This window comes from Rhinopithecus roxellana, chromosome 14 (assembly GCF_007565055.1).
Source record: "Rhinopithecus roxellana isolate Shanxi Qingling chromosome 14, ASM756505v1, whole genome shotgun sequence".
In the NCBI taxonomy this organism is placed as follows: Eukaryota; Metazoa; Chordata; class Mammalia; order Primates; family Cercopithecidae; genus Rhinopithecus; species Rhinopithecus roxellana.
The window spans coordinates 107,077,159-107,094,108 of NC_044562.1; the positions used below are offsets into that span (position 1 = coordinate 107,077,159).

Consider the following 16,950-nt stretch of genomic DNA (forward strand, 5'->3'; position numbering starts at 1 on the left):
GGACAGTGTCTGTAAGGGCTTGATGGTGAAACATACCGAATCCAAGTTAATAAGAGTAATGTCAAAGATTTGTACAGTACTTTATATTTTAAAAGCACTCTCACATTCAGGCATTAATACAATTGATTCTCAGCGGAATTTTTTTCAAGTTCTAGTTGTGTCTAATTGAATGATGGTTAAAATGTCTGGGCCATTGGCCAGGTATTAGGAAGTGTTTTAGTTTTAATACTTCGTGAGTTGTGAGACTGTGTGGTCAGAATCAGGAGCCACTTGTTAGGATATTGGTTATGTTAATAATAAGTAAGCAGTGATCCTTACAACCAATTCCCCTTTTCCCCCACAACTCCAGGAAAATCCTTCCCTGGAACACAGAATTTCCACTTGGAGGTCGGCCTCATTATTCTCTCTGTAGTGTTCGCAGTATGTCTTTTAGCCTGCCTGCTGGGAGTTGCTCTCCGAAAATTTAAAAGGCGCAACCAAGAACGCCTCAATCCCCGAGATGTGGAGTATGGCACCATTGAAGGGCTCATCACCACCAATGTTGGAGACAGCACTTTAGCAGTAAGTCATGACCCCACAGGGAACCCCAAGCATAAGGAAGATGTCTGGAGACACGTTCTTATTTCAAACATGAAACACTAACCAGTAATGAGTGACTGAACAGTGTACACACATGCTGTTGGTTACTTATGTCCTAAACAAGCACATGCTGGCACCTGTGTAGTCTTCCCATATCAGAACAGCCATTTTAGACAGGCATTTAAATAAGGGATGGGATTTATTTTAGTAGTGTTGGTAGTTAGTTACTTTTCTCTGAGGAGTAAAGCAAAAAAGAATGGTTGCCTACAATTTTGGAGGGTTGGCATTTGTGGTCTTCAGGTACTCTATTTTTAGCCATAAAAGTGCTCTTTGAAAAAGGCACCTTTTGCTTAATATTAAAGATTAATTTCCTTTCTAGATTATTTCAACACCCTGTAATTTAAGGCTTAAAAACTTGACATCCAAAAAAAGCTTTTACATTTTGTATGCTCCTGTGGTGCCCCCTTGTGGAGTGCAGTCATTTGGTTAAGCCGGTGTTGTCCAATAGAAGAAGCATGTGTGTCACCTATGTAATTTAAAATTTTCAAATAGCCACCTTAAAAACAAACAAATGAAAAAACCCAAAAAGTTTCTTAAAAGTAGAATTAATTTTAACAGATATTCAACCAAATATTTGCCATTTTTGTCATTTCAACGTATAATTGATTAAAAAATTATTAATGTAAATTTTACATTCTTTCTGCTTTTGAAGTAAGTTTTCAAAATCTTGTGTGTATTTTACACCTATAGCATATATCAATTCACACCAACCTCAGTTTCCTTGCTCATGGCAATGTGTGACTAGTGACTTACTCATTGGACTGCACAGTGTTAGAAACCATTGTATTTATACATTAAAAAATTATTCTTCTGCATATTTTTAAATGATAAAATCACATTAAAAAGTGATTGTCTCCTTTTATTTACCTTTTAAAGTTGCTTACCAAGTGTTCATTTTAAAGACGCTTTGAACTTTAAGTGGGGAAAGGGTATCACTTGCTCTAAATAGAAGGTTATCATAAAGTGCAAAAGAAAAAATAATAGCATTCTATATGGATATTATGCTGAGTCTGATGCTTACTTTGAAAAAATTTGAGATTTGTGGGTGTTAAGAGAGTGCAAGAGACATGCCAATACCAATTCGAGACTCTCTCCTTGTCACAATCTGATGAATTGAAAGGCAATCAAAGTAATAACTTTCTAATGTGATTCAGTGTTACTTAATGCCATTGCCCATGCGTATTTAAAATCATTTTGCAATAAGTCTTGTTCTGCTAGACAACAAGCTTCAAAGTGCCTGACAGTTCTGCAGTTACACTTGCCCTGCAGCTCCCCTTATACTGGAGAAGACTTCCCCTCACCAGTGGCCATCTGGGTAGCACAGATGCTACACCTGGACAGTTGCAGGACCCACCTTTGGCAGGTTGTCACAAACATTTGGTAGTGCCTGATAAGGGCTGGGAAACATCCCATTCTACCACCTGCCCCATCACTGGACCACTTTTTGGTATGTAAAAGGGGGAAGTAACCTTCTGTAGCTTCCATTTACCTACTGTTTAAACTGTGGTACAGTGGAACTGGGGAAAGAGAATGCAGTATAAGGACATTTCATTTCAAAAAGTAGAGAAATACAATTTTTTTTGTTAGATATATACTTAGAAGTCTATTTCAAGCTTTAAGGAAAATTAAATGAGTTTATTGAGTTAGTAGCAAGAAGATGTGAGGATGAATCCTGACAAAGCTTTAGCAAAGCAAGATTCTAAAATAGGTTAGTTAGAACTTCATTCCTCAGAGCTGCTAACATAACTAATTACCAAGGGCAATAATAGGAATATCTGGTATAAATTACTGTTTAAGTAGCTTTTAGAATTTTGAGAGAGGAATGGAGCATATGCCAAAATAGTCCTTTAAACTCAACCATGTCATGTGACAGTGTATCACGATATCATAACACAGTATAGAACGCTATTGCAAACAAGTTGTGATTATTGGTCTACATACTTGCTTATTTAAGCAATATGCTCATTTGCATGTTTCAACAAAGCATACCTTTACTAAGCTGCACATCTACATTGAAAAACGAGCCTTGGCCATGCATGGTGACTCACGCCTGTAGTTCCAGCACTTTGGGAGGCCAAGGGGGAAGATCACTTGAGACCAGGGGTTCGAGAGCAGCCTGGGCAATATAGTGAGACTCTGTCTTGAATTAAAGAAAAGAAAAGAACAAAAAGAAGGCTTGGCATCTGAGAGTTGAGATATATGTTTGTTAGTCTTGGGTTGATTATTTATTTTTCCTTCCTTAGGTCTATGAACAGGGTTTAGAAGCAGGATCATATATTATGAAAAAAATAACACATTAGTTTAATTTTCAGAATTATTCTTCTCAAAAAAGAATGAATGAGTAAGGAGAAAAAAGAACCGCAAGAGAGAAAATGGTTAGGGAGATATGAAACTCTGCTTCATCTACACTCATTTTCTTGTTGATTATCCCTTTTGTGGTTTTTAAGGGTTCTAAATTTCTTCCGTTGGATGTTCAGCTTTTGGTAATTTTGCCGATCAACAGTACTTCACAGTGGTGCTCAGAGGAAGTGAAAGAAGATGAAATTCATACAAATCAATGTATTGCTTTAGTAGGCCAGCCAAAATGTTTGGGAAAGGATGAGCTTTGGGAAATATTAACTCAATATTACTGCAACCCTACCTTTATCACCCATTGGCACAATATTGTTTATTACAAATAACCTGTGCCTGATACCTGCTTCTTGGCTTATGTTGAGAGTAAGAAGGAAAACTTTATCAATGAACTAACTGGGAATCTTTTTGCCAACACCTTCATTTGTAGACATTAACTTGGGGCACTGGTTTTATGTTTTCAATGAAAGCTTTATTTGTTTTCTTCTCTGATTTGTGAGTGATTCACATTAAGAAATGACAAGTAAGTATTAATATAGTTTTGCTCCTCACCTACCTAAAAGGAAACCTCCAGCCAGGCAGCCCATTGCTGCCTGAACTTACCAATTTAATGATCCACATGGTCATTGGAGTCTTTTCGTTACAAATCACATTAGAGTTGTTTGTTCCTTATTCCTAGTTTGTTTGTTCCTAATTAGAGTTCCTTAGTTGGTATGGCAACTAAAGTGAATCATTTGACAGATACTTAGTGAGAATAGCAGAATATGGTAAATTATACCCAGTTCTTGAAGTTGAAGGGACATCCCCCCTCTTTCTGTTCCACCTGCTATTCTCTCTACTGCTTCTCTTGTGCTCATCTCTGCTTCTTGGGCTTTCTGATTTACACCTTCAACTTTGTCTGCTCAGCTTCTTTCATTATATATTTTATTTGGAAACTCTGCATATAAGAAAGGACTACTTATCCTTTGGGAAAACCTATCATATATTAGGTGAAGTGCTAGCTTCTAGTATTCCGAAGAAATAAAACCAGTCCTGGCCAGGTGCGGTGGCTCATGCTTGTAATCCCAGCACTTTGGAAGGCCAAGGCAGGTGGATCACCTGAGGTCAGGAGTTCAAGACCAGCCTGACCAACATGTAATGCCATCTCTACTAAAAATACAAAATTAGCTGGGCGTTGTGGCACATGCCTGTAATCCCAGCTACTCGGGAGGCTGAGGCAGGAGAATAACTTGAAACCGGGAGGCGGAGGTTGCAGTGAGCCGAGATTGTACCTTTGCACTCTAGCCTGGGCAACAAGAGTGAAACTCCGTCTCAGGAAAAAAAAAAAGAAATAAAACCAATCCTTCTTCCTTGTTCCAGAGGAGCTTTACGTGCACACTAACAGGCCATGTGTCCCGGATTGCTGCCCTTCATGTGAGTTACAATGTCATGCATGCTAATATTCCAAAGTGGGAGCTATATTGGTCAATTGTTTCTTTTCCCCCTTGTCTTAAACCACAGGATTTACTGGATCATTCATGTACATCAGGAAGTGGCTCTGGTCTTCCTTTTCTGGTACAAAGAACAGTGGCTCGCCAGATTACACTGTTGGAGTGTGTCGGTAATTCTTTTTTTTCCTTTCTTTGTGGGTAATATGCAGTGTGAGTTGTGTATTTGAAGTAAAAGATGGAACTTGGAAAATCTGCTTTTTGTTACCAGTTGTTTCCTTATTAAACTTATGAGATGTGGTCTCTATTCTGTATGACTCATGTTGGAGCACCTGAACTTGTTTAAGCTCTTATCAAAGGAGTCCATCACTAATGAGTACACAGAATGCCTCGTCAAAAGCTTTCAGTTGTAAGTGGACCCTTTGGGATGGTGAGAGAATGCCTAAGAAATGAATTGATATGGTTGCTCCTTACCATAGGTATTGGATAATCTGAAGTAAGTAGGCTTTTGGACAATAAACTTGTTTATTGAAATTCTTTAATTCCTCTCATTCTTTTCTTCTTTTTGATGGGAATAATTAATGAAAATAATTAATGAAACCAATTCTAGCAAAGGGATCTTTATAACTCCCTTATTTAAATATGAGCTGTATACATTTCTCCATGACCTCGCACATTTTCCCCGTACATGAACATGTTTGTATGTGGACATAATCATGTTGTACATATAATTTATGTCCCTTTTTCAGTTTTAAGCTCATGAACATTTCATGTGTTTGTACACATCACAAATATTTTTCAAGATTATGTAGCTGTCCATGAAATGACAGTGTCACTATAACTATACTGCTTGAAAAAGATTTTGCACACATTGCTTCTTTCTTTTGAGTTCTCAGAAAAAATTCCCAGGAATTGGGGGTTCCTGGGTCAAAATTTGTAAATTTTTTTAATAGTTTGTTTTATATGCTGCTGATTGGCTCTCTAGGAAGATGGTACAAAGTACCAATTTCCTGATTTTTGTTAGCTTTACTTTTATGTGGCAGGTATTTGCAAGTTCCATAATCATTTTCCTAACTTTCTCTTTTAGACGACTTGCAGGGATGGCTACCGTAGCATTCATGGGTTGGCAACGTCTCCACACCCTCTTCCTAGTGCTCATGGTTTCCGAGGGCTGGATTTTGCAGTTCCTGCCATTGCATCTTTTGCTTTTGGGAGGTGACCTCTAAGCTGCCCCCATCACTTGGCTGCTGTTCTCCAGATTTTCTTCTTGTTTTCTTGGAAAGAGGGACACCCCCAATCTGAGTAGTAGAAAGGGGGAAAGGCAGAGGTAGGAAGAGCAGTGGCTACCACCCTAAGGCACAGGAGTAACCAGCAGGAGCTTGTTTGTCCTTTCTCTAGGTCTATAGCTATTGTCACTGTTTCCCACTTCTTGCTTCTCCACGGCAGATTGTGAGCAGAGAAAATAAAGATGGAAAAGCCCCAGATGAGCTCATTAATTTCAACCAGAGTTGTCCTCTTATACAACTAGTATCTTACTTGATTATGAACAAAATTATCTGGATAGTGGTGGGAAGACATTGAGGGGATACATTTCCCTGCCTCGTCTCCCCTGTCTACTCCTATTCCATGCAAGCTCTCGCAAGATTAGTCTTCAGAGATTGGCTCCAGAGTCCAAATGGCAAAAGAGTAATGCACCTTTAAAATATGTAGTTTCTGGTTCTATAGATACTGCTCAGCATTTTTTTTTTTGAAACAGTATAAACATCATTGTTGCATTTTCTTGGGTTAGGACTAAACACTTTAATAAAAGCAGTGCCTTTCATTAGCTTGTAGTTAGTGTGTTCATGCGGTACAGCTTTTAGTAAAAATATATGTGATATATTTAGTAAAATATATTTAGTAAAAAAATATATGAACTGCATGGATGGTGTGTTATTTTTGGTTCAAAAACATGGGAAGTTGGGGTAGGGGAGTCATTTCTGGATGATGATCAGTGAAACTACAACTTACAGGTGCCTTAGGGGAGCCTTTTTGTGGGGCTCCATGGCCAGGGTTTTTGAGAAGCTCTGCTTTTGTTTTAGGGGCTCCTGCATAATGATGAGTTTGCAAAAAGCATTTAACAACTTAAAAGCATTTGAAAACCATTGAAAAATATTTCTGTTTTAATTTACCTACCTCGACATTCATCTGTTTTCTTTAAAATATCACCCAAAAAAAGGGTGTGAGATAATTTTATGTCCACAATTCCCTGGGATATTTTGCTGTCATCCCTAATGACAAAATGAGGACAAAGGGAAAATAAAGATACAAAATAGAACCAAAGACAGGAAAAGGTTAGCATATCGTTTTCTGGCAGCCAGTGTTGGTAGTATCTTAGCACTAGCCCTCACCTTGAGCTGTAAATGCTGGGCAAATTGCTATGACTTTATTAAAAGGAATCCTGTACTAAATTATATTTGTGTGACCCAACAGTGGCCCACAGTGAGCACTTGTTAGCCACATTCAACATCCTTTTGGGTTAGTTGTTGGTATTTAATAGGGACATTATTTTCTTGTCAGGTAATGTAGATTTAGTGGTTGTGATTATGATTCAGGTGTATCTCCTGGACAGACCTGCTTCTCTCTCCATGTTTGGGTTTTCAGTGGCTTAGTGTTCTAGCAAATAACTGTATTCCTGTATATGCAGGTGGTGCTGCAGCTGCTTATTAGAAGCTGTGTGATTCCAGCAGCCACTTGCCTGGGTAGAAAGCCCCACTGCCCTCCAAGTTAGATCTCTTGCCTTGTTATCTAGGCTGATTATACCCCTTGTTGATCCTCATAGTCTTGTGGTAATTACCTCCTCCTCCAACCTCCCTGATCACCCCTACCTATAATTAAAGAGACGAATGGAAGAGGGAACATATAGCTGACAAGCTGACAAGTGTGTTGCTGCTGCAAGAGGGGGCCATGCACCAAACAGATTAGATCACAAGTAGAGTTGCCACGTTTTCCAAAATGTGTTCTCCAAGTAGCCTTTTCAGTGTAGCCCATCTGTAGCATCACAGGAGCTGTCTGACAAATACCCATGACCAGTATCAGAAGAAGTCAAAACTGTTCTGGGATTATGTATTTAAGACTTTGCAAATCCTCTTCTTTGAAATATATCTTCCGCCAAGAAATCTTTATGGATGGCAGTGGCTGCTTGTCGATCTCCTACACAGCATTGTGTTTTGGTTTGTTTTTGTTTTTTAATCCTTCGAACACACATTTTAAACTTAATTGTTCTCCTTTGTGGAAAAAATGCATATCTAAATTCACCAATTTGGACAGTGCCTATGTTGATCCTCTGTGGAGGGAAGGAACCAAGGAAGGAATTCAGTTTACTGATGTATACTTTTTTGGCTTTCGGAACACAATTGAAATTTAATAATCTGTACCATTTCATAAGTTTTACTTTCAAGTGTTTTAAAAGTCATATGCATTTTATACCTTTCAACAGAGGAATTTAAATGTACACTGAGTAATTAGCAGCTAATTATACAATGCAGATACAGAAGGCAGTTTGTTATCACAATATGGTAGATGAGAGGGGCAGCTTCCACCTTATTTTTGTATGTCTTTATAGGCCAAAAAAAAAAAAAAAAAAAAAAAACTAAAAAATAAAGGTTGTGATATTTATATTCCCAAGCTGAGTTTCTCCAGTAAGCAATGGGAGGGATTAAGAGTTGCAGGCACTAAATTAATTGGCTTATTCTTAATGATGGGCTGGCCACCTCCAAAATGCCTACTGTTCTGTGTCACCTATGTTTTGTTTTCCATAGGGAAAGGCAGGTATGGTGAGGTGTGGAGGGGCAGCTGGCAAGGGGAGAATGTTGCCGTGAAGATATTCTCTTCCCGTGATGAGAAGTCATGGTTCAGGGAAACGGAATTGTACAACACTGTGATGCTGAGGCATGAAAATATCTTAGGTAAGTACAAGGATAACCCCCTCGTTAATTGTATCTAGGGAGAAATAATTGTCCGCCTTTGCTCTCTCCAGTTTTGGTGAATGTGAATTTGAGAGTGTCTCCTAAAAAGCAATATAGGGATCCTTAGCATTTATATGCTATTTAATTTTCTCAAACACCAATTTCTTATTTAAATCTGCAAATAAGTTTAAGACTCTCTGGATGATGAAAAGGAAATCCACTAGTGCTAATTCTTATTCCTACATCTGCAGATCGTTATTTAAATAACAAAAATTTGCCCCATATTGTTCACTTCAAGGCTCATTGGTTGTTCTACTTACCCCACCCTTTTTGAATATTTATTACTTGAATCAAACTAAGAAAGATCTTTGGACTATTTCCTAGAGATTCACAGCTCCCAGGGATATCATAATTAAATGCACATTCCCTCAAACTAGGCATCATTTTTAAAACCCAGATTTTCAGAGGGATTCAGGATACATTTTAATTTAGAAACTAAAGCTTAGCAACATTTGTGAAATATGTAAAGTGCCCGCTGAAATACTGCTATGGCAGTATAAAGGGTGAGCACACTCCTTAGGCCCATTGACTTCTATATTTTTGAAAAGTTTCTCCAAATGTGTTTATACTGATACATGTATGGTGAATGCTGCCCGGAGTGCTTCTTCAGTAGTGGATATAAAGTTTATATAGAATTTAACTCTGTATAGAATAGTGTTGGCCACCTTATGGCTATTGGATTAGGTCTGGCTCATAGGAAGGCCATTGCCAAAATTTATTTCTATTTTAGCACTGCCAATTTAGTATTTAAATGAGTCAAGTTGTCTGCAAATAATGATTTGACAGTTGTCCAAAGCTTCAAAGCTTTGCTTCCGTGGTGTGGTAGTGATGTTCCATCTCAAAATTGTTTCAGTTTCTGTAGTTGATTTCTCACTTTTGCTTACCCATCGGGTCCTAGTCATCACTTAATCCTCCTCACCTCAGCTGTCAGCTTTCCCTTTCCAATTCATCTCTCCACTTGGAGTTGTCTTCCATTGGGGAGCAGAGATAATTCTGTTCAGTGTCTTTGATGGCTGGTATTCAAGACTCCCTGGTTTGGGGCTCCAAGGCATCACTTAACCATCCTTTACAAGTATGCCCCATTCTGTTACTACTAATACTGACCGTTCTTTGAGCTTGCCACAAAACATTTAGGTCTCATTGTCCTTCCTCAGGTTGCTCTTGATCACTCACTATCCCTTTCACATCCTCCAACCATTCCTTCCTCCGTCAAAACCTCTTGGCCCCCTTTAGTTTTGCCCTGTGGAATTAATTGTGCTTTTTTGCATTCCCTCACTTTGTATCTCTGTTCTAACTCTTACCACACACTGCCTTGTGTTGCAGTTAAGTGTCTGTGTAACAAGAATAGCAACAGTCGTGACAACAAACATGTAATGGATCATTACTACGCGGTAACCACGGGTGCATTATGTGCATTTTGTTATGAATCTTCACCATGACCGTAAGAGAATAGACACTCTCATTTTCCCAGTTTTAAATGTTGAGGTAACCAATATATACAGAGAGGTGAAATAGTGGAGGTGGGAATTACACCAGGCAGCCTAACTCTTAACCACAGTTTTGTACTCAAAACACAAACATTCCGTAAAAGTAATCTAGAATCGTGAAGCAAACGAAGTTATATAATTCACGCTTAAGAGATAAACAGTTAAAAAGAAAAAACCTGATTATTTAAAAGTATTTTTTTCCTGATGGTCTAGAGCATAATTAATGGGACAGATAAAATTCTTCCCTAAGACCTAAGGGGCTTAGTGAAGGTGAGATAATACAAATGTATTTGTTTATTGTTTATTTATTTAATGAGAAGCTCCTTTTTCTTGGGGGAGGAAATCAGTAGAGGCTACACAGATATATAACAGTAATTTAATTTCTTTTGAGTGGTGCTGTTAGAGTTGGGGGTATTTTTTAAGAAAATCATTAAAGATTAGTATTATTTGGTTCATAAACTGTTAAAGCAGAAACATTTTCTTTATTAAGAATAACTAATGTCCAAGAACACATTTTGATGCATATTTTGGCCAGCTAAGGGCTCCAAGAGAAGCAGCTTCAAGGGGAAAAAGCAGATTGGGGAGTAGGCAAGGAGTGGGAGACTCAGGGCTGGCCATGGGAATAGGCTTAGAGGAAGAGAGAGAAAGAAGTAGAGGGTGAAGGTGCTAAAATATTATTCAGTTTGCTTTGCATATGTCCCTCAGGCGAAAATGTGAAATTATTTTTTCTCTGAGTAGAAATCATTTGTTTGGGGACAATATGGTGTAGTCGGTAAGAGTCTGGGTTCTAGCATCAGACCTACAGGAATCTAATGTCAGTGATGTGATCTACTTACTTCATGTGGTTTTTGAAGGATTGCATATAAAGTTCCAGGCACATAGTACTCAATAATTATTAACTGCTTCTGTTGTGGTTGCCGATGATGAAGATGATGATGATCAAATAGGGGACCTTTCTTGGCTCACAGAGCCTTCCTATGCAAGGTATCAGGACAGCTAGCACCAAATTCAGAGTTGATAGCAACTTAAATAGCTATGTGATCCTTGGCATCTCCCAGCAGCAACTTTATTATCTGTAAAATGAGCATAATGATGTCTTTCTTACCAGCTTGTTGAGAAAAATCTCATGAGAAAATATATGTGAAAGTGACATAAATTTTATATAAAGTACTATGCAAGTATAAAGCATTTTAATGTATTTTCTCTTACATTTTCATAAGTCATTTAATTCTTCCTCAAGCCATATCCGTCTTAAATTTTTTTTTTCTCACTTCTTTTTAAGTCCCAAACTTCACTGTCTACCAGCGTGGATCATATATGTGAGAATAATCCTAGAAAGGCACCTCTGTAGCAGAAAAGGCAAGCACACGTCGCAATTTATTTCATAAGTTAGGAAGTGCCCCTAACTTCCAGACAGTCTTCTGCATGCTCAAAAGTTCCCTCCAGATGTCTAGAAAAATCTTGTCCGGGCTGATAGCAATGGCTCACGCCTGTAATCCCAGCACTTTGAGAGGCCAAGGCGGGTGGATCACCTGAAGGTCAGGAGTTTGAGACCAGCCTGGCCAAAATGGGGAAACCTCATCTCTACTTAAAATATAAAAATTTAACCAGGTGTGGTGGTGGGCCTCTGTAATCCCAGCTATTCAGAAGGCTGAGGCAGGAGGATCGCTTGAAACCAGGAGGCGGAGGTTGCAGTGAGCCAAGATCGCACCATTGCACTCCAGCCTGGGCAACAAGAGTGAAACTTCATCTCAAAAAAAAAAAGAAAAATCTCCTCCAATCTCTTCATCCACATTTGTCAGTCTCTCACTTTACTTCAAGACCAGTTGAGTCGCTACTTCCTAATGGAAGCCTATTGTAACATCTAGTCTGAATTACTATAATTTCCTGCTCTGGGTTCACGTTGCCTTTTGAAGATATATATTATAGTACTTTTCACATTTTATTGTAATGTTTTCGTTTTTACACCTGTCTTCGGCCAACAAACACTATCATCTTGGTTTTTCTGTGTGTGACTGACAGAGAGCATCATAAATGCTCATTATATTTGGTTGGTTTCTTTTTCTATTTTGTGAATCAGTCAATCATTTAATGTAAACTCGCCCCCTTTATTTTACATTTGAGCAGACATAGGCTAGGGAGCCTAATTGAGTTGCCCAGTATTACACAAGTAAATCACAGGCAGAGTCAGGACTAGAATACAGTACTCAGGTTTTAGGTTTGGTGTTCTTTTAGGATGGTTGATGAATGGCCTGTTCCTAAAATATCAACATGCTGAAGGGCTTGGCACTATCATTATGGGTGAGCACAAAGATATTATTGCTATCTGAATCTTAAGGAACGTAAAATATTCTTAAAAGTATTGCTTATAATGAAATGAATATGAACTTTTCCTATTAGCAGTGCCCTTTTAAGGAATAAATGCTATTATTTTTCTCTGTTGATGCTTCTGTAAACCCTCTCTTAGGGCAATTGGTCAGTTTAATTACTTTTTGTTACAGATGACATTTACTGTGTAGGTTGCTGTTTCTAAATACTTAAAGTTATAATGTGGAATTCTCATGTGTATTAATTTTGTTCTTGGTCTCTTCAGGTTTCATTGCTTCAGATATGACATCAAGACACTCCAGTACCCAGCTGTGGTTAATTACACATTATCACGAAATGGGATCGTTGTACGACTATCTTCAGCTTACTACTCTGGATACAGTTAGCTGCCTTCGAATAGTGCTGTCCATAGCTAGTGGTCTTGCACATTTGCACATAGAGATATTTGGGACCCAAGGGAAACCAGCCATTGCCCATCGAGATTTAAAGAGCAAAAATATTCTGGTTAAGAAGAATGGACAGTGTTGCATAGCAGATTTGGGTAAATTTCTAAAAATATTTTTTCATTACCAGTTTTACTTTTGTTTCCATGTTTAGCTGAGTTGCATCTCTCCCTCACAACACGTTATGCAAAATTTCAAACACGCAGAAAAGTTGAACATTTACAATGAACACCTTTATACCCACCACATAGATTCTCGCATTAACATTTTACTATCCTTAAGCATTATTACATATTTATTAATCTATTAATCTCCCATCCATCAGTCCAACTCAACCTTTGATAGAGTTCAAAGTAAATTGCAGACAAAGGAATTCTTTCTTCGGATGATTTCGGCGTGTACACTAGTAGATCATTGACAAGAATGCATTATTTGCTTTTTCTTTTTTCAGGTAAAATTTATATACTGAGAGATATACAAATTTTAAATACTGTCTGAGAGTTTTGACAAATGTTGTAAAACCCAAATCCCTGTTGAGATACAGAGTTTCCCATTACTCTTGACAGTTACCTCACTCTCATTTAGTCAGTCCCTGCCACACCCCACCTCAGAAGTAACCAGTACTTTTGCGTTCTGATTTCACAAACCTTCACATAAAGTAGGTGCACAATAAATACTCTGTAGAATTAGTTTGTCTTAAAAGTGGTCTCTAAAATCATTCTGTAACCAAGGCAAAAGAATCAAGTTAAGAAATAGGAAAATAATCCCCAATGGATTCACTCTTTTCCCTGTTAGGATAGCTCATTCTTATGGTGTTAGAGTAGTACTCAATGTAGTTTTAATTGCATTATAAATAAGAGTATTTTCATGTATAGTGGCATTTTATATAAAACCATATTCTTCCTGGATTCCTGGAATATTGACTGAATAATTGTGCTAATGAGAACTGAATTGTAATAACTATATTCAATTCAGTGAACTATTCAGGGCCTTCTACTTGATTAAACATGGTTTATATGATATTCATATTATTGCAATTATTGTTAGACTGATAAAGGTTTAGACAAAAATAGCTTTAATTATGTAAATAACAACGTTTATTTTTGTTTGTTTTTAAACATAAGGGATTTGACATGTTAGGAAAATCTACTTCCTTTGAATCCTTTTAAAGTCTTTGCTTTTACATTGAGAAATTACAATGTTTCCCAAGCAGGAGAAGAAAGATTTTAGGATAAGCATTGAAAGAGCATGGCCCTAAAGTTTTTTGCAGGCATTTTTAGTTGTGGTGTAGAGGACTTTTATGGCTTATTTCATGGCTCTTAGAGCCAGGGTGATTTGGGTTTAAATTCTGGCTTTCTTAATTACTAACCCTGTATATTTGTGCAAGTCTGTTTATCTATTTACCTGGCCCGAGTACTGACACTGCTTTCACTCAGTGAGACAGGGACAGTGAGGGCGAAGGCGGGTGGGGTTGGGAGTTAGCCAAGAGGAACTCCAGGGTTTGACACTGTGCCCTGTACTTCTGCGTTATTAGAAACTTTCGTAACAGTGTGATCGTGGCCGGGTGTGGTGGCTCACGCCTGTAATCCCAGCACTTTGGGAGACTGAGGCGGATAGATCACTTGAAAGGTTAGGAGTTCAAGACGAGCCTGGCGAACATGGTGAAACCCTGTCTCTACTAAAAATACAAAAAAAAAAAGAAAAAAAAATTAGTTGAGTGTGGTGGCGCATGCCTGGAATCCCAGCTACTGGGGAGGCTGAGGCAGGAGAATTACTTGAACCCGGGAGACAGAGGTTGCAGTGAGCTGAAGTCGTGCCATTGCACTCCAGCATGGGCGACAGAGCTAGACTACGTCTAAAAAAAAAAAAAAAAAAGAAAAAAAAAACCAATGTGATTGTATAGTACTCATATAACTAAAAAATAAGCCCACATCACAGGATTCTGGTAAGGCCCAGAAATATTATAAATGTCTGGTAATAATAAGGATTCAAGTTGTAGCTTCTGTTATAATCCAGTGGTCTGGGGAGGGTGGACAAATCGAGGTGGCTCTTGGTTTTGGTTTATGGGACTTGGTAGGGAAGGAGTTGAGGGGAACTTTGCAGTAAGTCCAGCTAATTAATTCTTCAACTACATTTCTTTTGGCTTGTAACCTTCCAATTAGATATATGGGTTTGTATAAAAATCTGTTAAGGAGTTATTATTCAGGAGATGGTAAACAGTGCAGTACAGGAAACAACTCTTGTAAGACCATGATTTGTATATAACTTTTCAGTGTATACCTAGCAATTAAGGATCACATATTAGAAATAGTGTTCTATGATTAATCCTGCAAAAAGGTCAGTATTCTATTTATTAATTGGTTGAGAGAGGATCTTATTCTGTTGCCCAGGCTGATCATAGGTCACTGCAGCCTCGATCTACTGGGTTTAAGCGATCTTCCTGCCTCAGCATTCCAAAATAGCTGGGACTCCAGATGTGCACCACAACACCTGGCTAAGTACTTTTTGTTCTTAGTAGAAATGAGGTCTCACTATGTTGCTCGGGCTGATCTTGAATACCTAAGCTCAAGTGACAATCCCATCTTGGCCTCCCGAAATGTTGAGATTGCAGATGTGAGCCACTGTGCCTTGCCTATTTTTCTAACTTTTTGTTATTAAAAAATTCAAATGTTATAATGATCACTTAAATCCCAAACACCTAGATTCAAAAATTGTTAAAACTTTGCCATGTTTGCTTTATCAGTCTGTGGCTGTGTGTATATTTTTGCCAATCCATTTGAAAATAAAGTGTTACAGGCATCTCAATACTTCAAAATTCATCCCTATTTTTATTCTATCCCAAAATTGCAAAATACTTAAAAATGCATCTTCTTCATAATCAGTTTATCATATCTACAAATTATTGATAACTCTCTAGTATCATTTTATATTCATTTTCAGATATTTTCAGTTTTTTCAAAGAAGAACTCAGCCAAAGTTTACAAATTGCATCTGGTTGTTTTGTCATGTTTAGTGTAAAAATCACTTATTAGTAAGAAGAAATTACTTGTAAAATTTAGCAGCTTAAAACAACACAGATTTGTTATCTCACACAGTCCCTTCAGGGTCAGGAATCTTGGAATGACTTAGCAGTGTGGTTCTGGCTCAGGGTCTTATGGAGGTTGCAGTCATCTGAATGCTCAACTGGAGCTGGAGGTTCCAACTCTATGACGACACACTTACAGCCATGATTGGCAGCAGGTCTCAGTTCCTTGCAGGGGGACCTCTCCACAGGGCTGCTTGAGTGTCTTCATAACATGGTGCATGGTGAGCTGAGAGGTGCATGGTGAGCTGAACAGGAAGCCTTTTATAATTTTATAATGTCTTTTATGTTCTAATTGCGAAGATATGCACTGTCACTTCTGCTACATTCTATTCAATAGTCCAACATACACTCAAAGGATGGGGAATTATGCCTCACCTGGAGATCCTAGCTGTGGTGGCTTTAAAATATGTCCACAAGGTCTTTGAAGCTTCTCCCATCTTCCGAATATCTCCATGTTCTATTTAACCTGCACCTTTTAAATATTCTGATATTTTCACTGTTTGGTTCTGCAAATGGTGGAGGGGCATATAGTAGTCCCCTCTTTTCCATGGGAAATACCTTCCAATACTCTCAGTGGATTCCTGAAACCCAGGATAGTACCAGATTCTATATATATTATGTTTTTCCTGTTATATACCTACTGTAGTTTAATTTATAAATTAGGTACAGTAAAAGATGAACAACAATAACATAATAAAATGGAACAATGATAGCAGTATGCCATAATAAAATTTATGTGAATATGGTCTCTCTCAACATACTTTAATCGTACTGTACTCACCTATTTTTGGACTGTAGTTGACTGTGGGTAACTGAAGGATAAGGCGGGGACTATTGCATAGGATTTGGGAAATGTTCACAGTGTCCACAGAATCTTGGGGTTGATTATAAAAACAGGTGAAAGAGGAACACTGTCTATTTTAGTCTAATGCAATTGCCAGTATCTTTGCTAATTATTAAGGATGAGATAAGGTGTGCTGGCTCCCTGATGTTATATGAAATTGTCATCCCACACATTCAAAGCCGTGGAGTGGAAGGTGAAGCATTCTGTGTAGTCAGCTTGAGAGATCACCAAGGGATATTTGCATTGCAGTGGTTTACAGGGACTGCTTGCTCCAGTTTGGCACTTTGCATTACAACAAATGTTATAGGAATCATTTTCAGTCAGTCTGCGTATGCATC

At 38.1% G+C, this 16,950-nt stretch overlaps 1 protein-coding gene across 2 annotated transcripts in view; it reads left to right on the forward strand.

Moving 5' to 3' along the window:
* Nucleotides 1–16,950, forward strand: part of ACVR1 (activin A receptor type 1) — a 140,673-nt gene that overhangs the window by 95,939 nt on the left and 27,784 nt on the right. For both annotated transcript variants that reach the window (XM_010353352.2, XM_030916830.1), the window contains exons 5-8: nucleotides 350–561; nucleotides 4,492–4,591; nucleotides 8,219–8,365; nucleotides 12,506–12,781. In XM_010353352.2, the coding sequence (XP_010351654.1) occupies nucleotides 350–561; nucleotides 4,492–4,591; nucleotides 8,219–8,365; nucleotides 12,506–12,781 (735 nt within the window). The remainder of the gene's footprint in view (nucleotides 1–349; nucleotides 562–4,491; nucleotides 4,592–8,218; nucleotides 8,366–12,505; nucleotides 12,782–16,950) is intronic.